Source organism: Symsagittifera roscoffensis, chromosome 7, assembly GCF_963678635.1.
Source record: "Symsagittifera roscoffensis chromosome 7, txSymRosc1.1, whole genome shotgun sequence".
NCBI classification, from domain to species: Eukaryota; Metazoa; Xenacoelomorpha; order Acoela; family Convolutidae; genus Symsagittifera; species Symsagittifera roscoffensis.
This window is the reverse complement of record NC_087068.1, coordinates 2,663,577-2,687,196: the sequence shown is the minus strand read 5'-3', so window position 1 is coordinate 2,687,196 and position 23,620 is coordinate 2,663,577. Positions and strand designations below refer to the sequence as shown.

The 23,620-nt window shown below is 35.9% G+C and overlaps 3 protein-coding genes across 6 annotated transcripts in view; all 3 read right to left on the bottom strand.

Moving 5' to 3' along the window:
* The window catches only part of LOC134851691 (putative Ras-related protein Rab-33), a 524,903-nt gene that overhangs the window by 231,790 nt on the left and 269,493 nt on the right, over positions 1 to 23,620 (bottom strand). The gene's annotated exons all lie outside the window — the stretch shown is intronic.
* The window catches only part of LOC134851692 (bis(5'-nucleosyl)-tetraphosphatase [asymmetrical]-like), a 96,121-nt gene continuing 72,834 nt past the window's right edge, over positions 334 to 23,620 (bottom strand). Inside the window, exons 1-4 of one of the 2 annotated variants that reach the window (XM_063867888.1) lie at positions 16,817 to 16,820; positions 4,633 to 4,771; positions 1,726 to 1,828; positions 334 to 884 (exon numbers count right to left, since the gene is read on the bottom strand). In XM_063867888.1, the coding sequence (XP_063723958.1) occupies positions 647 to 884; positions 1,726 to 1,828; positions 4,633 to 4,759 (468 nt within the window). In that variant the 5' untranslated portion in view covers positions 4,760 to 4,771; positions 16,817 to 16,820 and the 3' untranslated portion in view covers positions 334 to 646. Of the gene's footprint in view, positions 885 to 1,725; positions 1,829 to 4,632; positions 4,772 to 16,816; positions 16,821 to 23,620 lie in introns of those variants that run through there. The other variant, XM_063867887.1, reaches the window with a different exon arrangement.
* Positions 15,743 to 18,529, bottom strand: LOC134851690 (uncharacterized). Of its 3 annotated transcripts, none has more exons than XM_063867884.1 (3): positions 18,268 to 18,529; positions 16,927 to 17,304; positions 15,743 to 16,318 (listed from the first exon to the last, which is right to left on the bottom strand). In XM_063867884.1, the coding sequence occupies exons 2-3, from the start codon at positions 17,153 to 17,155 to the stop codon at positions 15,792 to 15,794; spliced, it is 756 nt and encodes a 251-aa protein (XP_063723954.1). In that variant the 5' UTR covers positions 17,156 to 17,304; positions 18,268 to 18,529; the 3' UTR covers positions 15,743 to 15,791. The 3 variants fall into 3 exon arrangements, with proteins under 3 accessions (XP_063723954.1, XP_063723955.1, XP_063723953.1); XM_063867885.1 differs by having other exon boundaries at positions 16,927 to 17,256; XM_063867883.1 differs by lacking the exon at positions 18,268 to 18,529 and having other exon boundaries at positions 16,927 to 18,091.

Here is a 23,620-nt window from a genome sequence, read left to right as displayed (position 1 = left end):
CTTCAATGATATCTGACACCTTCACATTCACTTAGCCTCAAATTAAATGAAATGTTACTCTAAAACAAATCTAACATATTTAGGGAAGCGATCAGTAAACCGATGCGGCAAAAATGAACCGATATTTAAAGAATTACTTTTCTCTGAGCTAGAACAATAGTTTCAGAACTGAAGATTTCTTTGCAAGGGTTAATTCGGTTTAATTTTGAATAGAATTTTTGTTTAACGGTAAAAAGTTGTCATAATGGAGAAATCCGATTTCAATTACTGTGATTACGTTATTGAATAAAGCATTTTCAGTTTTGATATGTCTCGCACTTTTCGTTTTTTTATACACTATTTCTATTTCCTGACTTATCACCCATATTTCAATCAATCCGTTGCGCGCCAGAAGTTTAAAACTTAACGTAGCGTGCATAATCCATTTGTATAATTTTACTCCATCGCAAAATTGCGCTGAAATTGTTTGACATTGAGGTCTGAAAAAAAACGTCACTTACATCTCAAATCGTAAGAATATATCTTTAAACCTGCAACTAATCACTTCAACAGCCATTCTTCAATTGCTAAAATTTAACTATACGAACAGAAATAGGATATGATTAAGTTTTGACCAGCATATAATTTTAAACAAGTTTTCTATCAATCATGATTCTTCAAGTTTTGAGATGAAATCGGCAGAATCAGTTAACAACGCTTGCAGGTCTTCAAACTGGGCTGTCTTAATAGCATCAGCTAACTCTTGCCACACAAATATAGTGTGTTCGTCAGAGATCAAAACAGGGTCGGCTGGATTGAGAAGTCTGGCTAGCCAATACGAGCTCCTTTTTCGAACAGTACTAGTAGGGTCCACTCTACTTCTTACGTCATAATGCAAATGTCTCCTGAAATGACATAAAGAACTAACTTCAAAACAATCTCAAGAGATACAAAATCATCTATGCGCTGTGGCCATACACAACTTTTATTTTTTAATTAAATAAGATATACGAGCTTCATTTGAAAGGATTATCATTAAAACAGCTGCAGCTCAATAATACTGGAAGTAATAGCTGTAGCTCTACATCGTCTAATCACGGCAATTTCATTATTTTAGTTCAGAAATCAAAAATGAACGCGAATAACTATACAAGAACCCTTCGTCCTTTGAGTTTACCTTAGATGTGCTCGTGTGCATATGTAGGTAGATTGAGGCTAGCTTAAGACCCTTAATCCGAAAAGACAGCCTACCGACATACCAACAGCTGTTCAGCTCACTCGGAGAACCGCCGCAATTTTGACCAAATTAAAAATTACATAACTTTTCTTTATTTCGCTCTTTAGTAAGTAAAAAAATGTAGACTAAAACATTTAATTTTGCGTTAATTTGCCCTAAAAAACAACCATAAACGGGAGTTTATAGAAAAAATAAATATGCCAAATTCGATTATGGGCGGATATAATCCTATAAAGTTTTTCAGCATTTGAAGCAAAAACTGGGTGATTGTCAGAAAAAAAACATGAAAAACGCGCAAGTCTTGGTTTATGCGTTATAAGACGCAATTTCAAGATTTGTGTTCTTACATTTAAAAAAAAAACTTTAGGCCACCAAAAACAGCCCTTTTCCGGCCAAAAATAAACTTTTCCCCACACCCGGAACCCTGATTATTTTACGTTTTTTTTTACCACCATAGTTAGTTTTCTATACATCGTATATTTGAAGGCATATTTATTATAAGCACTAACTCGAAGTCCTCGTAGACCTTGAGCTGGTGTTTTTTGTATCCCGCCTCCTCCTCAGTTTCTCTGTAGGCAGACTCCAATCCAGTCTCGTTGCCCTCGGGGTGACCTGGAACCAAACCACCGTACTGCATTCAAGAACATTAAGTAATTTAATGGCGAAAAAGAATGAATCAAGACATTTCAAAAAAAAAAAATTTCTCCAAAGTATGAGTTTAAAACAATCAAAACTAAAAAACTAGTTTTCAGATTTTATAGAATTTCGGGCTAGTTAAACCCAGCGTCTCAACTAGGATCCATCAACTGGCAATGAAAAGAAAAAAACCACATAATTGAGCCGACCGAATTTAAGCCGACGCTCCATTAAGAAAATCTACCTACAAATTTGTGCGGAGAAAAACCCGCATTGGAAGAATTATTAAATTTTTTACTGAATCTTGGAGCACACGCACTCAAACAAATAGTCGTCAATTTCTCATTCGGAAACTAAGCCAACAGAGCTTCAGCCGAAACCCAAAAGGCCGAAAAAACAATAACCAAAAAAGGGCCCCGGCAGGAATCAAACTCAATACCGTGTAGCCTCAAGCAGAAGTTTTACCTCGACACAAAATACCAGCTCCAAAATCAAGAGGGGGTTCATAATGAAATGCGGTCAGTTGCTCACAGATTTGTAGGAAAACTGTTTACGGGAAAAGTCTTGTCCACGATTAGAAAAACGAACGCCGGAGAGGTCTTTTACCTACTTTTCCCTATATTCCCCATCAAACAGTCTTGGGAATACCTGGGGTTAGTTAGGTTTTGTGTTTTTGACGAATAGTTTTTCGTTGCCGCAGAAACCTTCAAATTTCTTCTTTTACTTAATTGAGCAATCAAAGGTCGAATTTCAAACCGTCAACCATATGATTGAAATAAAGCTTCACTACAACTTCCATCAAACACAGAAGTCGTATAAAGTCAGGAATCTGGTTAACTATTTGCCTCATTCATACCTAGTAAAGGATTGCCACCCCTATTAAGATCTACTTCAACGGTTAAACATATGTGAATTTTGAAAGAAAAAAAGAAAAAGAATATTTCTCAAGTCCACATTTTTTCAGAATGAACACTTTAATTCAAATATTATACTAAGTCAACTGATGAGAGTCGAAGAGGATAGGCAACGGAACGGTCAGGTCCTCTAACATCTACCCTAATTGAATAATCCAGACTTAAAAGCAAAAAAATCATTAAAAAAACACTTTTTTTGAAACTGAATTCAAGAAATTTCATTTTGTGGAAAATGAGTGTTCATCTACAGAAAATTAACTATTCAACAAACAAATTAGTGGTATAAAGGAACAAGTTAATAAAAGGGCAAAAAATAATGAAGGAAAAAACATTATTTTTCTGTTTATTTTTTGTTCCTTCCCATGCTGTGTTTCAGATTTCTTGTATAAAAAAATGTGCTGAAATGGAACAAGCGTATCTTCACTCTAAAAACTTAATTCAAAGGGAAAGAGATTTTTTTGTGAGAATTTTTCTTCAAAAATTTTATTAAAAGATGGTTTTTTGAAAAAAAAATCAATAAATGGCCATATCTCCTATACTGGAAGCTTCTGACGCTTCATAATTTATCAAGTAAAATACAGCCTATAAATAAATGCTGGTAGCGTTTGACCTCTGATTACTGTTTAAAAAGGAAAACAAAAATAAAATTATTTTATAGGTTACCGAAAAATTTCCCTAAGTCATCATTTTCCAAAAAATACAGGTTTTATTTTAAGATTTTTTTAACGTTAATTTCTGATTCTTAAAATGATTTAATTTGAAGTTAGTTTTTGCTTCTGAAAATTTAATTTTTTCCAGAAGTTAACAAGCACGATATCGAATAGAAAACGCTCAAGCTTTTTCTTACATAGTTGCTCCCCTTTCCTTTTGAATTTTGACTTCCTGGGTTCGTTTTTGATTTGTATCAAAAGAGAATAGATTGCTTAGGAAATCATTTGAAGGTAAACTTTTGGTTGAACGCTCTACAAACTTGAGTAGTTAGCAAAAATGCAATTCAAAAACAGATAATAAATTTGAGAAAGATGTCATTGCAGCTCTCACTTCGTTTACAAAAAAAAACTTAATTTTCTTTTGCAGAAAAAACAAACACTTGCGTAAACTTTGACAACAATAGCCGTAAACCAGGACACCATATTTAATTATTAAAACAACATTGCTTCTGTAGTATTCTATCAATTGAGACCTTGGTACATAGTGCCTTAATTTTGATATAACTCCACACAGTTTACCGGGTCTCATTTTAACAAATCCAATATGAGTTTGGAATGAACATTTATAATGAATATGAATACCTAGATATTTGAACTTTGGTTGTATGTTATTTGAGAAAAATTAAGATTAAATCGAAAATGGAAAGCACATTTTATATTCAATTAAATTGTTATATCAAAATTTATTACTAACTTGTTGGCGTGAAGCCAGCTGTCAAGGTTATCTATATCTTCTCTTATATTTGTAATCTGGCAACCACTGGCCGTTAAGTTAATGCTATCAGCAATCAATGACTTTACTGATTTGCATAATGGAAGATAATTTATATAAATAATAAAAAAGAAAAGGGCCTAAAATAATAAATGCTCCATTAACTTCAACGCGCTGAATCCGGCCACTTAAATAATTTTTAAAACACTTTTAAAAAATTACCTGTATATCATAGGCTTCAAGTTCAATCAGAAGTAATTTATGATCAAGGGTATCATAAGCTTTCCTGAGATCCAGATAGAAAGTATTCATTTCATCTCGAGAGTAGTTCATTCTTAATTGTTCGTGCCTTAATTTTGTACCTTGTAACGAATCTCCCCCCACCCCCACCCCCTTTTGCAAAGGGGGGATAGTTAAGAGCCTAGATATCCACTATCTCAATACCTTTTGGTGGACTCCAGTGACCCTCAACTGCTTTGAGAAGGAGAAATTCTGGCACTTTGGAAGCAGCAGCAGCCCCCTGTTTCCATCGGAACACAATAAACCCGAACGCCTGCTCCTTTATCCCCATTCCACTCAATCTGAAAAAACAATTAACAAATCACATCCTATCAATTTTCAACAGGGTTTAAACAAAGGACCACTTGCGTGAAAAGGAAATATAACGAAACTATTAAGGTGCACAAAAAATCTAACTGATAAAAACTCATCATGAAAAACTCATCTAATTAACCAAAAAAAATTAGTCATGGAAAGTTTCAGGACACATTATACTTTCGGTAAAATTAGTATAAAAATGATTGGAAGGTGTTTTTGAAGGTGAAAAAATCAACCGGGCATCAAATACCTTTAATATGAAACTTAATAAGACCTCGAAAACAAAATGAGAAAAATCAGACATCGAAAACTCAAATATGAGTGCGAACAATTTTTAAACACATTTAATGACATAAAACAAGACATAAATAAGTGTCTTCACTTAGTTCATTGACTCTTAAACATCAGTTAACTCTGATTAGGAGTACACTAATACTCTAATCCTCCTTCGTCGTCGTAAATTAGTCTTAACAGAAAAATATCAGAGCGGGTTCTTTCACACCGATGGAAGGCAACAATAGCGACTAAAAGAGCTTTATAACGATACGTGAGATAGCTATCAAATTGGATCGAATAAAGTTAATAACAATAGGCAAAAAAATACGAATATGAGATAAATTATAAAGAAAAAAGGTTTGAACCATCGAATATACGTAATTATAATCCAGGATAGCCGGCTACTGTGCACGTAGCACAGAATGTTTCGACCATAGTCTTGAAAAATATATTTTTTTTTCAAATGAGTGCCGTTTTTTTCTGTGTGGTGTGATAGAAAAATCTGAACCAAATAGAAATAAGGTGAATGCGACAGTCATAATCAAAAAGGCCAATTGGAAAACAGTTTTTATAGAAAAATGGCTAGAAAAACGAAAAAAAAGTGTAAAAACAATTTAATAATTTTTCAAAAAAACTTTGCTGAAATTTTTTGAATTATATATCACATAAAGCGCTTTCAGTTGAGATTTTGGACATTTAAAATCGAGAAAAACCGGATTTTTGATTTTTGGTCTAATTCCGAGCTAATAAGGTGAGCGTACAGGCTTGATAAAAAATGGAAAATGAAGCAAAAAAATAGAAAAAGAGCAACAAAAAACAAAATCAAAAATTTCAAACAAAAAAACTTCATTTTGGATAATAGAGCGATTTCAGATTTCTCTCAAGTTTGAAAATCAAAGGCGAAAGAGTTACAAACTAAAGTTGCGTTATGAAAAAGGCCAAAAAAGCCAATTAAAGAACTCGAAAAATTGGAGTTCCCTTCTAAATCTTTTTTAACTTGATTCCTGGGAATAGGTTATGGATTTTTTTTTAATTTCTTGGATCCTGAGGAGAGGGAATGAATATTAATTTTATTAATTGGGCAAAGAGTTTGTTAATCAGCTATTTGAGCACTGTAATCCTGTCTGAAAAACAAAGATATCGAACCAACATTTTTTAAAATCAGAATGGCGCGTGAAAGGTCTCTTGAATGATATCACACTTGAACCCCTTTGACCGTTTATCGAGGTAATAAAATGCTATGATCAAAATCATCTTACAATATAGTTACTTCCAACTCTTACACGAGTGGTCGCCACAATACAAGTTTCGAAGTAAAATTAGAGCTATATTCAACCTGTTCTATAGCTAACTTTGAAATGAAAGCAAAAACTATTAGTTTCTATCAACGACAGAAATGAACGCACAGGAAAAGATTGATGATTTATACACTTGTTAACAATAGGAAAAAAGCTGAGGTCTGCCCACTAACTGTCTAAAAATTTTTTTATAACATTGATATTATAAACCTGAACATATGTAGCGGATTATTCAGCTATTATTAAAAATTAGTTGCGTAAGCCGAAATGACAAAAATCATACAAACAAATACACATTTTTCTTTCCACCTAACCTTGGTACCAAGAAGTGCTCAAAAACTTTTTTATTAACAAAACAACAAATGGAGCAATGAAATGAAATCACAACTAACAAAATAGAACAAATACCAAGTCGCAAAAGTCCAAAACATTATAGCAAAATAAACTCAAACCCTCAATTTGTTACAAAAAATATAGCCCCGACAGACATTTGGGAAAGAGTCAATAAACGCAAAGAAACAGAAAGAAAAAACGGATTTATTTTTTGAACAACTTTAACTTTCAAAATGAAAATATGCGGTTTTGAAGCTAAGTGAATTATAAGAACAATTTTTGATTGACACTTTTATGATAAAATCAATTCAATTTGAAAAAAAAAATGAATCAATAGGCAAAGTTTTTATTCCGCTGAGATACCTGAAAAATAAATTCCCCTTCCGAAACCAGAAGTCCATCACGTTCTTCAATAACTTTACACTTCTGCTGTTCGATGGTGTAGTTTTCTTTCCGTTTTACAAAGGAAATGAACAAAATTCAAATTGCCAAAAATCAAACTTGAGTGTATAATGAACGCAAAAAGTAAATGAGCGCAAAGTAACAGAAATGAAAAACAAAATAATTGTTTGAAAACACTTCAACTTTCAAATTTCAAAGTAAAAAGACGACTTTAAAACTGTTTGATTTACAAAAACAATTTATGATTGACACTTTTATGAAAAAAAAATCAACTGATTTTGAAAAAACTACATCAAAAGGTAAAGTTTTTACTCCGCCGAGATATCTGAAAATCAAATTCTATTGACAATACTAGAAGTCGATCACGTTCTTCGTCAGCTTTAAACTTTTGCTGTTCGATAGTGTACTTTGTGTTTCTTTTTACAAAGGAAATGAACTAAACTTAAGACACAGAGGCGAAGCTAAAGTTGGAGGTACGTATTTGATGTTTTTGAGTTTGTTATACTGATGCGGGACGAAATGTTTAATTTCACAAACTGGACTTCGCCATCCTGTTGTTTATAACCTTTTTCTAACAAAGAATTAAGGAGTAGTCACTTCTGTAAGAAAAATTCGCGCAACCGCTTCTTTCGATTGAAATCTTCATCTCAGATTTGATAAGGTACTTTTCAAGATGAATTAAAAAATTTCTAAAAAACGGTCGAACATATGTAGCGGATTATTCAGCTATTATTAAAAATTAGTTGCGTAAACCGAAATGACAAAAATCATACAAACAAATACACATTTTTCTTTCCACCTAACCTTGGTACCAAGAAGTGCTCAAAAACTTTTTTTATTAACAAAACAACAAATGGAGCAATGAAATGAAATCACAACTAACAAAATAGAACAAATACCAAGTCGCAGAAGTCCAAAACATTATAGCAAAATAAACTCAAACCCTCAATTTGTTACAAAAAATATAGCCTCGACAGACATTTGGGAATGAGTCAATGAACGCAAAGAAACAGAAAGAAAAAACGGATTTATTTTTTGAACAACTTTAACTTTCAAAATGAAAATATGCGGTTTTGAAGCTAAGTGAATTATACGAACAATTTATGATTGACACTTTTATGATAAAATCAATTCAATTTGAAAAAAAAAAATGAATCAATAGGCAAAGTTTTTATTCCGCTGAGATACCTGAAAAATAAATTCCACTTCCGAAACCAGAAGTCCATCACGTTCTTCAATAACTTTACACTTCTGCTGTTCGATGGTGTAGTTTTCTTTCCGTTTTACAAAGGAAATGAACAAAATTCAAATTGCCAAAAATCAAACTTGAGTGTATAATGAACGCAAAAAGTAAATGAGCGCAAAGTAACAGAAATGAAAAACAAAATAATTGTTCGAAAACACTTCAACTTTCAAATTTCAAAGTAAAAAGACGACTTTAAAACTGTTTGATTTACAAAAACAATTTATGATTGACACTTTTATGAAAAATAAATCAACTGATTTTGAAAAAACTACATCAAAAGGTAAAGTTTTTACTCCGCCGAGATATCTGAAAATCAAATTCTATTGACAATACTAGAAGTCGATCACGTTCTTCGTCAGCTTTAAACTTTGCTGTTCGATAGTGTACTTTGTGTTTCTTTTTACAAAGGAAATGAACTAAACTTAAGACACAGAGGCGAAGCTAAAGTTGTAGGTACGTATTTGATGTTTTTGAGTTTGTTATACTGATGCGGGACGAAATGTTTAATTTCACAAACTGGACTTCGCCAACCTGTTGTTTATAACCTTTTTCTAACAAAGAATTAAGGAGTAGTCACTTCTGTAAGAAAAATTCGCGCAACCGCTTCTTTCGATTGAAATCTTCATCTCAGATTTGATTGGGTACTTTTCAAGATGAATTAAAAAATTTCTAAAAAACGGTCGAACATATGTAGCGGATTATTCAGCTATTATTAAAAATTAGTTGCATAAGCCGAAATGACAAAAATCATACAAACAAATACACATTTTTCTTTCCACCTAACCTTGGTACCAAGAAGTGCTCAAAAACTTTTTTTATTAACAAAACAACAAATGGAGCAATGAAATGAAATCACAACTAACAAAATAGAACAAATACCAAGTCGCAAAAGTCCAAAACATTATAGCAAAATAAACTCAAACCCTCAATTTGTAACAAAAAATATAGCCTCGACAGACATTTGGGAATGAGTCAATGAACGCAAAGAAACAGAAAGAAAAAACGGATTTATTTTTTGAACAACTTTAACTTTCAAAATGAAAATATGCGGTTTTGAAGCTAAGTGAATTATAAGAACAATTTATGATTGACACTTTTATGATAAAATCAATTCAATTTGAAAAAAAAAATGAATCAATAGGCAAAGTTTTTATTCCGCTGAGATACCTGAAAAATAAATTCCATTTCCGAAACCAGAAGTCCATCACGTTCTTCAATAACTTTACACTTCTGCTGTTCGATGGTGTAGTTTTCTTTCCGTTTTACAAAGGAAATGAACAAAATTCAAATTGCCAAAAATCAAACTTGTGTATAATGAACGCAAAAAGTAAATGAGCGCAAAGTAACAGAAATGAAAAACAAAATTATTGTTTGAAAACACTTCAACTTTCAAATTTCAAAGTAAAAACACGACTTTAAAGCTGTTTGATTTAGAAAAACAATTTATGATTGACACTTTTATGAATAAAAAAATCAACTGAATTTGAAAAAACTACATCAAAAGGCAAAGTTTTTACTCCGCCGAGATATCTGAAAACCAAATTCTATTGTCAATACTAGAAGTCGATCACGTTCTTCGTCAGCTTTAAACTTTTGCTGTTCGATAGTGTACTTTGTGTTTCTTTTTACAAAGGAAATGAACTAAACTTAAGACACAGAGGCGAAGCTAAAGTTGGAGGTACGTATTTGATGTTTTTGAGTTTGTTATACTGATGCGGGACGAAATGTTTAATTTCACAAACTGGACTTCACCAACCTGTTGTTTATAACCTTTTTCTAACAAAGAACTAAGGAGTAGTCACTTCTGTAAGAAAAATTCGCGCAACCGCTTCTTTCGATTGAAATCTTCATCTCAGATTTGATAGGGTACTTTTCAAGATAAATTAAAAAATTTCTAAAAAAACGGTCGAACATATGTAGCGGACTATTCAGCTATTATTAAAAATTAGTTGCGTAAGCCGAAATGACAAAAATCATACAAACAAATACACATTTTTCTTTCCACCCAACCTTGGTACCAAGAAGTGCTCAAAAACTTTTTTTATTAACAAAACAACAAATGGAGCAATGAAATGAAATCACAACTAACAAAATAGAACAAATACCAAGTCGCAAAAGTCCAAAACATTATAGCAAAAAAACTCAAACCCTCAATTTGTTACAAAAAATATAGCCCCGACAGACATTTTGGAAAGAGTCAATGAACGCAAAGAAACAGAAAAAAAAACGGATTTATTTTTTGAACAACTTTAACTTTCAAAATGAAAATATGCGGTTTTGAAGCTAAGTGAATTAGAAGAACAATTTATGATTGACACTCTTATGATAAAACCAATTCAATTTGAAAAAAAATGAATCAATAGGCAAAGTTTTTATTCCGCTGAGATACCTGAAAAATAAATTCCACTTCCGAAACCAGAAGTCCATCACGTTCTTCAATAACTTTACACTTCTGCTGTTCGATGGTGTAGTTTTCTTTCCGTTTTACAAAGGAAATGAACAAAATTCAAATTGCCAAAAATCAAACTTGAGTGTATAATGAACGCAAAAAGTAAATGAGCGCAAAGTAACAGAAATGAAAAACAAAATAATTGTTTGAGAACACTTCAACTTTCAAATTTCAAAGTAAAAAGACGACTTTAAAACTGTTTGATTTACAAAAACAATTTATGATTGACACTTTTATGAAAAAAAAATCAACTGATTTTGAAAAAACTACATCAAAAGGTAAAGTTTTTACTCCGCCGAGATATCTGAAAATCAAATTCTATTGACAATACTAGAAGTCGATCACGTTCTTCGTCAGCTTTAAACTTTTGCTGTTCGATAGTGTACTTTGTGTTTCTTTTTACAAAGGAAATGAACTAAACTTAAGACACAGAGGCGAAGCTAAAGTTGGAGGTACGTATTTGATGTTTTTTGAGTTTGTTATACTGATGCGGGACGAAATGTTTAATTTCACAAACTGGACTTCGCCAACCTGTTGTTTATAACCTTTTTCTAACAAAGAATTAAGGAGTAGTCACTTCTGTAAGAAAAATTCGCGCAACCGCTTCTTTCGATTGAAATCTTCATCTCAGATTTGATAGGGTACTTTTCAAGATAAATTAAAAAATTTCTAAAAAACGGTCGAAGTTCAAAAACTTGAGTTTCCGAAATCGGTAACTTTTTTTGCTAAACGCAGGTCGTGGCCAGTAAAAAGAGAAGATTTTTCCATTGAACACTTAACCTGAGAATTGGAACGGTAATTTTTGAGTAGAGTAAAAAAAATTTGCCAAAAACGGTCATTTTTAAAACTTTCACGTCAGTTTCAAAACTTTCACGCTGAACTTTCAAATTGGGCGTAGCAAACTTTAAAGTAAAGCTTTCAACAACCTGCTGTGCCGATTATACCTATGATATCAGATTTAGCAGGCTAGTTATCGGAGAAGAGAACTCCGAAAAACAGTCAACAAATCAGAAAGTTGACATTTCCGAGAATCATAGCTTTTTGCTTCAAAAAAACTGAGCGTAGCCGCTTACAGAGTAGAATTTCACCCAATCTGTTATTTCGATTGAACCCAAAAACCTAGGATTTGCAGGGTAGTTCTCGAGAAAAGTTAAAAAGTTTCAAACAACAGTAAAAAAAATTAACTTATATAGGGGACCTTTTTGAATCCGTTCTAATCATTCAAACCAAAATCTCAGAGTTGGTAGTTTAGTTTTTGAGGAAAAAATCAAAAATACTGGTCAAACATCCCCCCGCAGACTTTTTCGAAGGCTGTACACAAAAGGGGAAAAGCAAAAGAGACCAGGAGCGCATCCAGGCGCACAAGAAAGTAGCAGGGTTTTTCTATGGCTACTCATTTTTGAAAATCGGTAGTAGGGTTTTTGAGAAAAAAAAATTTATTGCAAAAAGTAGAAAAAACACTCCAAAGCGTCTCAAAAAATTAAATAAAAAACCCAATCCCACACACTTTGATAAAACATGTTTTTATAAAAACAGGAACTCTAGGCAAGCATGCCAAGCAAGACATTTGAAATTCTCAAATCAGCAACTGAACAAAACTTACGAAGAGGAAGGCCAAAAATCTTTGAGCAGACACCAGTTGACAACAGGACAACTAAAAAAGTTATACTAGGACACTGGACAAACGAGAGAACACAACAGGGTAGGTTAAATGGAGGCGTGGTTAATTACTGGAGGCGACTCATAAGGGAAGCGGGAGAGGACTGGACGAATATAGAAAATTTAACACAGGACCGAAAAAAATGGAAGGCGACAGTGAAAAGGAGAAAAGAAGCGCTAGAGAAATGGGAGAGTGAAATGTGCAGATACAGGGGAGGGGAGAAACCTAGAAGGAGCCAGGCGAGGTATCAGGGAGAAAACTTAACATGCAGGTGGGAGGGATGCGGACGAATTTGTAAAACGAAAGGAGGTCTAGTGCAGCATGAACGACGAGTTCACAGGATACAGGAGAGGGTGTTTAAATGCGACAGATGCAACAGAACTTTCGCGGAGAAGCACAACTTAACAAACCACAGAAAGAGCTGTAAGGGGGACCAGATGGGTAGGTGTGGGGACCGCGCGGTGACGGTAACAAGGGGTAATATGGCGAGTCATAGGAGGAGTTGCGGAGGAGGGAGTGGAACGGTAGGGAACACGGCGGCAAGGGAGACAGGAGGTAACAGGTACACGGGGACCAGGGGGAGGAAAGAGTGTGGATCCTGCGGAGCCTGGATCACTGCTAATAACCTAGCCAGACATGAGAGGAAGTGCCAGAAAGAACCACCCAAGGCCCCCCGAGGGGCGTAAATGGGAAACAGAACAGAACAGAACAGACACCAGTTGAGCGGAAAAAATGGATTTTTTTTGAAAAAAAAATTTAAAGTTACCCCTGAAACTACCCTGTATTAACTAGCACCCACCCAGTGTTTAAATTTGAATTTTCACGAAATTGAGCATGTCAGTTGAAATGCATGTCAAGTGAAGCGATTGAGCATGTCAAGTGATTCAATTGATTTTGATAAACTAGTTAACCCAAAAAATAAAGTATATATTCCGATTTGATAACGCTTGCTAATCGCAAACGTAAAGAATAAAAAAGTCAAATAGCAAAAAAAAACAAATTTTTAGCGTAAACAATTTTAAGACTTTTCCTGAAAAAAAATCATCCGACCACGTTCATCGACCTTTTATAATTCTAGGAAAACATACTTCAAATGAAAACACAGCGTAGCAGATATAAAAACTTATCACATCCATTAAAAACTAGCTTCAAACTATCCAAAAAATCATGTGCAATTTGACCATAAAAACACTAGCTTCAAATTATCCAATTATTTGCATTTCCAAGTAAATTTACCAAAATCACAGTAGTTAAACGCCTTCTGGAATTTCAAGAGGCTTTTAACTACCGTGTTTCTGTAAACATGACTTAGGACACAGTCGCTTTATATTTGGTCACCTTGACTGATATCTATGTTGTTGTTTCAAGTATTTTTCACTTTTTAAACGTATTACAAATTTTTAAACGTATTTTAAATGCTTTACAAAAAACCAGATTCTTTTCCATTTCCCCTTGATTCCTGAAAATTTTACAAGCAATTGTAACAAACAGACGGGGGCATCTGCACTTTGCCTATTTATGGAAAACTTATATGGAAACCACAAAATCATAAATGAGATTCCTGCTTAACTTACGTCTTCATTTTCATTAGCCTGTTCGTAAAACAATTTAAAAACGTCATATCTCGGAAACAAAAAGCATTTGTGTAATCAAATTTGAAAGCAAGATTCGCAACTTCTGGTAGTACTCTGACAGCACACAACTACACGGCTGGGAATTAGAAATTTTTTCAATCTAGGTTTTCTGAAATTTTTGAAAAAATCATTACAAAAAGTCATATCTCGAAAACAAAGAACTTGCGCAGTCATATATTGCGGCAAGGTTTGCAACGTTTGAGAGTACCCTGGCAAAGCCTCAGTATAGCGTTGGGAATCACAAATCCACCTTAATTCTACAATAAAAATCATTTAAAGTCATCTCGAAAACCAAAAGCATTCGAGCAGTCATACTTAGAAGCAAGATTTGCAACTCCTGAGAGTACCCTGACAGAACCCAATTACAGCTATGGGAATTAGAAGTCTGTGAATTTTTTAAAATCTAACTTTTCTGAAAACTTGTGAAAAAAAATCACCAAAATCAATGTATCTTGTAAGCTAAAAGGATTTCGGTAATCACATTTAAAGACCAAACTAGCAACCCCTGGCAGCAGCCCACTATTTGGTTGCTTATTTCCAGCTTGGTGAAACAAACACTGAATTCACACTGGAAAATCGAAAACATTTTTTACACATTGCAATATACGATATAGCTTAAACGTGAAAAAAACTCTGTCATTCAACAGCAAAAATGAAACGTCAAAGCAGCTTAAACATGGCGGGCAGAAAATTTCTCTATGAAGCATTGTTTAAAAAACATCATTTTGTAATGTTTAAGTCCAGAGTGGAAAACTTGAAAAGTGCCTTAAAACTTTGCGGTCGTGGCCAAGTGAGTAACACTTTCAGCGTTTAACACGAAGGTCGACGGTTTGAATCGTATTTCGGTAACGTTCGGATGGTAACGTCCACTGCCCCTCAAGGGGGGCGGTAAACACCACCATCCCCAAAGAAGTAAGCCCTGGCAGTCAGTGTGCGCCAGGGATCGGTGATAAAAAAAATTTGCAGGCTACATTTTTTCTGTTGCTTAGGGAGGGTCTAAAAAGGGAAATAAGCGAGTACTTTATAGATCTCTCAACTCCGTTTGACGTTTATTTATAGTACTGTGTGGTTCCAAATAAGAGCCCCCTCCAGCATATTGATTTGAAACAAAACTAAAATAGGGCAACCCACACGCTTAGTAAGAACCCCCATTCACGGAATTTTCTTAGTTTCCCACAACTTCGTAGAATCACAAAAAAAAGTATTCATAAAACAATTGCCATTAAATATTTCTAGTAAGAATTTGTTCACTTGTTCACGCTGACGCATTTCAAAGGAATTCAGAACATCAAATGTCATTTTAAAGGTTCTGACATTGAACTGTTCAATCTTGTTTCAGAATGATTTGACTATGAATGCCGAACGGTCGCTAGTTACTGGAAAACGAAATTTTTTTTACTGGAAACAAAATTCGGCAGTCTAACAAAAACCACTTTATTACCAAATTGAAATAACTTTCAAGAAGCAAGTGTGACTCAACTTCACGTTTATTTTTGGTCTATAATTGATTTTTTCATAATTAGACTATGACAAACACTTTTGGTCTTCATAATTAACCTTTAAAAACCACCAAATTTTGCCTTGAAAGTTTGGTATTTAGAAGCAGTCGTTTCATCTGTTTTACGAATCTATACTCATAGTTCAAAGTATTCAGCCAAAGTTGCTATATTCTTCGTAATCTAAATTGTACAATTAAATTTAAAAAATTCTAGTAAGCGTATTGCGTATACTGAGCATAACCCGGATCAAATGCTCTTTCTTTCTTAACCAGAAGATGTTCTTCTAGATACTTTGCCTTCTCTTCGTACAAAGCTCTGTTTTTCTCAAGTTCTTTTTCTTTAGCATCCGCAACTTTCTGCATGACTTCTGCTGCCAAGGATAGGTTTTTGCTCTTCCGTTGCGCCTTAGGGGTGCTTTCATTCGCCCTCCCTTCCTTCCCGCCTCCAATTCCTGTAGTCATTAATTGCTTGTTCAGGTAGTTTAGATCTTCTTCCATGCTGTCAAGTTTGGTCAGCACTTCATCAGAGGTTCGAGCACCCTTATCCCTGAATCCGCTTTTTGTGGTATCTGTAGAAGTCTCCGCATCTCGAATAGTTCGACTGGTCATAGTAGTGAGAGACCTTCGCTGTTGTTTCTGGCTGCGTCTGATTTTGGGCCGGAAGTCGAAAGCCCCTTCTTTGAAACCGCAATAGGCACACTCGTCCGAGTGGCTTCCGTGACTTCGTACAGTGGCATCTAAAATAAATGTATTTGATTATACTGCTGAGGCTGATGGATCTATTTTATATATCATATGTTTTTATTTTATGATGGATATATTTTTCAACCAATAGCTTTTGAAGTTCACGGTGCCGCCGGCCCTTCCACTGAGCTTCTTCTAAGCTCTGTAAGAACTTGAGCACATGTACCGAGAAACCCAGGGCAGGCAGTTTTCTTTAGCAGAGAATCTACCCGCAATACAGGTTGCGAACGCTGCCTGCGTACTCGGCACGATTGAGGACAAATTTTTAGGCTCCTTCCCCCCCCCCCAAAGAAAACAATCTTGTTCTCCAAACATAACATTTGTAAAACCACTCGTTACGCCATAAAATTGATCTTTTAGTGGTGAGGGAGGGGGGGGGGGGAAGAGTCTTACTTTCGAAGAATTTGTTTTAATGCGCAGGCGGCCCAACCAACTTTTTTCGAGACTCCCTTTTCCTACTTTTTGAAAATAAATATGATTTTCAACTGACTATTTAATAAGACTATTCGCTACAAGCTCATCATTTGCCAATTTTTTTGTCCATTTAATGTCGACAATAAAATTAGGAACTAAAATTAATTTGAGATGAAAAAAATCTTACTGCTTCGGCCATCATCCCATGAAGAGCATACACAACATCCTCTTTGTGGTCTTTTCTTCTCCGGAGGCGCCGGAACTTTCATCGTAGCCACTCCTGCAGGTCTGTCAACATTCCGATTGTTGTAGTCTCTGCTATCTGGGTCAATGAACGCCAAGGCATATGTACTTGAAAACTGATCGCGCCTTGAAATTGGTTTGTTCTCGCCCAGCAGACCAGGTTGCCCATGCATTGCTCGTGCTTTCAATTGCTCCGTCCAAACTCTCACTTTATATGAATCACAAATGAACTTCTTTCCTAGCTTCTGGGGACATCTGCACGTCCTTGCAGTGGCTGAAGTATTACACCGACAGCCAATTCGTGAGTTAGGAGGACATATGTCTACACAGAGCTCGCATGGGTTATGCCTTTTACATGTTAACGCATATGCAGGTGCCGAAGATACAGCCGATCTCGGAGTGTAGCTGTTTCGACGGGATGAAAATTTAGATTTTGGTGAACTTTTTGAACCATTTTTCTTAACAGCCATCATTCACAATTTACAGAAATAAATGGTAAACATTTCACGTTTCTACCTTTACACTTTAAAAAACCACGTGCAAATTTTTACTTTTTGTCTTGGCGCAGTGAAATAATTCTTTATGGCTCTCTGTTTGATTTTTCCTGAAATTCTAGGTACGAAAGCTCTAAAAAGACTTATTCAACTGCAATAAAACTTGTCGGCGTCAACAAGTGAACAAATTTTTACATTGAATTGCCTTCGAGGGTGTGGGAAACTGTAAAAAGAGCATTCCAGACCGAGTATAAAGAATTACCACATTATTGTATTATTTTGGTTCCTCAACCACAGCTAGTTTTGCTTAAGACAAAAAAAGTCATGAGTATTTGTAAGAAAGAAACTTTCTCGTGTCGAGTTACATGTTCTTATTGAAGAAATGTAACCCGTATCGAGTTTAATTTAAAATACATCAAAATAAATCATCTCTTTATCATTATCACTTCCATATCTAGAAAATTCCCAGGATTGTGACTGGAATATGTGATGAAGGCACTCGTGACTATACCTCGTTATTACGTTACTAATAAATATTTTAAAAAACGCTACCTGTTCAATTAATCCCATCTTTAAACTTTTTACACAGAGGTGAAGCTTCGCATCACTTGCGATACAACACAAACATTAGAAAAACACAAGAAGTAAAAAAAACATGAAAAATATTTTAAAAAAACTAGGTCAAAAAAAAAAAGTTTGTATTTACCGATAAAATATTAATACGGGCCCCGCAAAAGCTTCATTTCGATGCAAGATAATTCGTGCAAACTAATAACAAGAAAGTCACGAACTTGTTTACGAAGCAGCTTCTTCACTATAGCAGCCATAAACAACTGGATCTCACTACCAGAGTCCTAATTTCCAGCGTTCACATCAACTTGTTCAAATCGAGGCTGGACAAAGACTGGGAAAACTTCTAGGATACATCTTTTCTCAAATTGGACGAGAAGCCTATAGATCAGAACTATGCCTAAAACTGCTATAATTAGGAAAATTTATGAGACAATTGAAGCTTCCCAGGACATAGCAATTTGGCTCTTTTTCCTTCCCCCACCTGCGAAATTTTAGAATTTAAAGTATTGTTCGCATTTTCCGATTGCTACGAAAGGGAGATGCTGACAACTTAAGATATGGCAAACAAATTTGGTATTCTTATTTAACCTTGTAGAACCACTCGTTACACCAAAAAATTCATGCTCGTGTGAAGTGGGAGAGAAGGAAAAAGAGCCAACAATTTTCGTACAAAAAAAATAAGAAGCCGCCGCGTCGTCTGCAGAAGTTCTTAAAACCGGTTCTTCCGATTGAACCATTCATCCCAGATTGAAAGGGTAGTTTTTAAGAAAAGCCAAAAATACTCTTGACATCGGTTAAAAGTTAGAAATTAGCATAAGTTTTTTCTGAACAAAACTAGGTCGGGGCTGATTAAGCAGGAAATATTCCCAAGACCGCGTTTCTCGATTGAACGCTTAACCTAAAAATGGTCAGGGTATTTCCTGTCAAATCTCATAGTTTCAAAGCTTTCAGTTTTTTCCAGGCCAAAAAAATGGGCGTGCCCAATAACTAAGGCAGATTTTCAAAGCTTCGAAAAACCTTCGACTTCTGTTTATTATACATTTCATTGCGTTGCAAATATAAAACCTAGTAAAGCAAGTATACGTCGCAATTTCAAAGCAATTTTATAGGCTAACTATGCAAGGTCGTTATTGTACAATGGTTAGCCTACGCGATTGTCAATCACTAGCTCGATGGTTCGGGCCAAACCGTGGTTGTGGTTTCTCCAAAGGTTAAAAAAGAAACACAGGCTGATGCTTATTAGGCTATTTCAACGAAGATTTGAATAATATGGCTGAGCAACCAGGCAAACACATTGGATTTGACGTAGTTTACCTGGACTTCAGAAGAGCGTTTGACTGCGTTTTCATTAACCGATTAGTTGGAAGCCTCAAAAACCACAGCATTTTTGGGAAAACACTTGAACGGATGGATGAATGAGTTTCTGAGAAACTGCCTGCAGCGTGTGGTTTTGGGCAAATTCAAATCTGAATGGCAAAGCGTAGGGAGTGGAAATCGCCGAGGATCTGTCAACGGCAACTTTTATTCCTAATTTACGTAAAGTCAATCACCTGTGATCTGTACTCCAAAATATGCCTATTCGCGAATAAAGCAAAACTTTATCGCAGAATGGAACCTAAGAGAGACTCGAAAGTCATTCAGGATGATTTGTGCAGAACTCAAAGTTTATTAGAACTCAACACAAACCAGTGCGTTCTTGAGACAATTGCAAATTCAGACCAGAAAAGCGACCGATAGCACGATTTGACGGGAAATGTTATGGAAAGGTCGAGAAAAAAATCTTGGTTTGTGGATTGGTTCGTAGTTTTTATTTGAATATCACATTAAAATTAAGGTGAAACGGGCAAACTCAATTATAGCGACATGTAACAATCGCCCGAAGTACATACAGACGGGAAATAAAGCTAGGTTCTAGAACGACTGGCTAGCGTCTAAACTCAGTTTCACATGCTTTTAACCGTCTTTACCAAGCCAGTTCAATGTGTGGTCCAGGAACATTTGGTCGACAAAGTCGTTGCTTAAAAGCTATGGGCCAAACCGCGCAAATTTTAGTTACATGCAGAATTAGTGAGCTCATGGCTGCGTCTCAGTATCCTAAGACCACTGTGTCACTCCTAAAAACAAGGCTACTACAATATTATCGTATTACCATCACTGAAAAGAGACGAGATAAGTGATCATTTATATTCTAAGATGAGATCAACAGGGGGGCAACCCGCCCGTTTGTACGGTTTAGCTAAGGTACACAAGGATGAGACACCTGTAACATTCGCCCAAATATCACACAGCGACGGAGCGTAGAAAAAGTACCTATCAACGACTGGCAGGCGTCAGTTACCTTAATTCTACTCGTTTTTCACCGTCTCGACCTTGCCAGTTGATTTTCTGGTCTGTTTAGGGCAAAGTAAAAAGTTACCATTTTTAGGCCATCAGTCAAACGACTTTTGATCAGCTTTCGTTTGCATGCGAACACAACCACATAGCTGAGTCTCGGATCCTCAGACTACGTGATTGTCATTAAAAACACGGCTCGAACAACCTATTTTATTATGTCTTTGTGTGACAGTTTTATATTAAATCCATTGGAGATGGATTGACCCTTTCCTTTTTTCTATCTACTCATGCTCTGAAATATTAAATAATAACGGTGTTAATTAAGATCTAGGACATTACAGCAGCTGTTATAGTCAGTTTATACAGTCCCTTCACATAGACAGTCTCTGGGGGACCAAGCCTCCGCTCCCGTGATTTTCTTGAGATTGTAACATTCGCCCGGAAGATACATATCGACGGATAACAAAACTAAGTCTTAAGACGACTGGCTAGCGTCTAAACAGAGCTTTGCATGTTTTTCACCGTCTCTACCAAGCCAGTACTTTTCGGTGGTCTTTCTCACATCAGGCTGACAAAAACGTTACTGTTCTCCGGCTTCGACCAGAACGCTCAAATTAACTGAATTACATGCAAAATTAGTGAGCTCATGGCTGGGTCTCAGTATCCCCAGACCACGAGGTCACTCCTAAAAACAGGGCTACTACTTATTATATTACTATTGTTTTTGTTCAGTAGATAGAAATCATCATCTCCATCGAAGATGGATCAACCCTTTCCCCCCTACTTCTAGCTCCTCATTCTTGTCAAAACGAACTAAGATCTTAATTAAATTCAAGTCAGGACATGACGGATGCTAAAATTCAATATAAGTTCATAAAAGTCCACGTCCCGAGACCCTTCCGGATTCTTGAATCCGGTGAATCAAGCTTCTTAATATCCAGTTCACAATAACTCGGAAGGCTGGGTTTTACCCTTCACCGTTGCTCGCAACGGCCTTGCAACTATTGTAACAGCACAATAGTTGCAACTCGGAACGTCCTCTGCTGTTCGGTAGTTCGTTGTTGTTTTTTAGTCTCGATTTCGTACTGTTCGTAATCGCAGATAAAAGTTGTTCTGTTTCTTTTTTCTATTTTAGCTAAAATGGCCGTCTCTGACGTTTCTCAGAAATATGACGTCATAATTCGAATTTTTAAAAATTAGAATTCCAGAATCTTCTAGCCTTCACCGTTTGGCTAATCGTTCAAATAACGTCCTTATCCGTTCTAAATCGCCAATTCGGAAGGCTTGCTGCTAAAATACCGAATTCTGCAGAGACTGCATTTTGGCCATTCTGGTCGAATGTCACATACTCCCCGGACAGTCCGGTCAATGTCCTCATTGAATCACGCAATGTTCTAAGTGGTTACAGTGTCATCGAACAGAATTTACAAAATGCACGAAATTACTTTTACCTACGTCACATCGACTCACTGCAGAATATAAATGGCATCATACTACATCACTATAGCCTTCAAATTCTTTCATTAATCTGCACATTGAGGATATGACTTAAGATAAAACATATTTTCTGACTTCCAGTGTCAATATCCCGATTGAAACTTTTTCTCCTGGATTTAAAAGGTGTTGGCTTGCAGGACAGTCCTGCCAACCAACAAGCTAAAATTATCCTACTATGCTCCTTCCCTTCGGAAATCTTGCTTGTTTATTGTCCTGAATATTAAAACTAAGAAACTTTGTGGTTAGAAAGAACAATGCAACAACCTCCCTCCTCAAGAAGTTACTCAAGTTTTTCATGTCACCACAAAGTTATCAGTCTTCCTAAGTGATTAAAAACAATCATGCAGGCTGAAATATTTAAATATACTCTTCCCTCAAGCCTTTCTAAATAAATAATAAGTGAGTGTCTCTAAAGCCACTTCAACTAAAACCAAAATGCAAATTTATAAATGCAACAATTTCCAAACTCAACTTAAATGTTTCAGTTTTCAATTACAACTTGGTTGCTTGGTTTCTCACTTGAGTTTTTCACACACATAAAACAATTTTGAGTTTTAACTTTTCTTCATCATCCCTTTGTTCTCTTCTTTTTTCGTCGTTTAGAAGTTCTAAAACTTCTAAATTCTTCTAATTTTCTTTCTTGTTGCCTCTTGTTTCCTCGACCATTCATCAATGCTCCATTTCCTCCTCCTGTGACGCTGACTCTGCACTCTCGGTCTCCGTGTCTTGTAGCACGTCATTGACTATCCTGACGCTGTTGGAAGCCGTCCTCCAACACTTCTGCTCTTCCACCCTCTGTTTACAGCAAGGTAGGGGATCCACGTTTGATTCTCTGTTTCTACAGAAGCTGTTGTGGAGACACAACGCCACGTTTCTTTCCAAATCTTCTTTCAGCATCTCTGCCTTCTCATTTCCACTACGCTCGCTCGTCCTGGAAATTCTTTTCACAGCGGTGGTCACTGCATTCCGATGGGTCACGAAAGCTCGCTTGAAAGCTCCTGCCCCAATGTCCAGCTGATATTCACTGTACACTCTGCCATGTTTCGACATATGCTTCTTCGCATACTCGTACAACCATGCAGTCATGTTAGCTCTGAACCATGGCATCAATCGTTTTCTTGCCCATATCTTCTTCACTTCCATCGGAATGTTTAGAACTTTGCACATTGTCTCAAAAAGATCTAAATCTTTTAGACAATCTAATTTCTGCAATTGTTCTCTCGTCGGTGCCTCCTGTCTATTATTTCCTCTCACATGAGCTTCCAGCCATCGTATCGCCATCATAACTCCCACTATCACTATTGTTATGGGCTGTGATGAATCTGGTAAACCCATGGAGAGCAGCTCTCCAGAGTCCCAGATCAACACCAGATTACTACGCTTGGGATACCACCAGGTGTGCAGCAAGCAGTGGCAAGGAAACTCGTCATGTGTCAACATGATGCTCCTCCAATTCCGTTTTCCCGAAGCTTCCAGCAATGGCTCCACTTCCATCATCACTCGGTGGATCTCATCATTCTCATCTACTGCATTGTAATCTGTGACAGTTGATCCTCTCTGTTTCTGTTTTTCAAAGTCACTGAAGTTCCCGCTCACATATCCCATGAACTTCTTTCCTAGTATTGACTCCAACTCCTCTTTGGTTCTTTCTGGAACTGCTGAGAAAATCTTACACAGTAACTCGTAAGACTTTTCAGACATTCTTGCCAACCTCACGCACTTCGGCACTGAAAAGGCTTG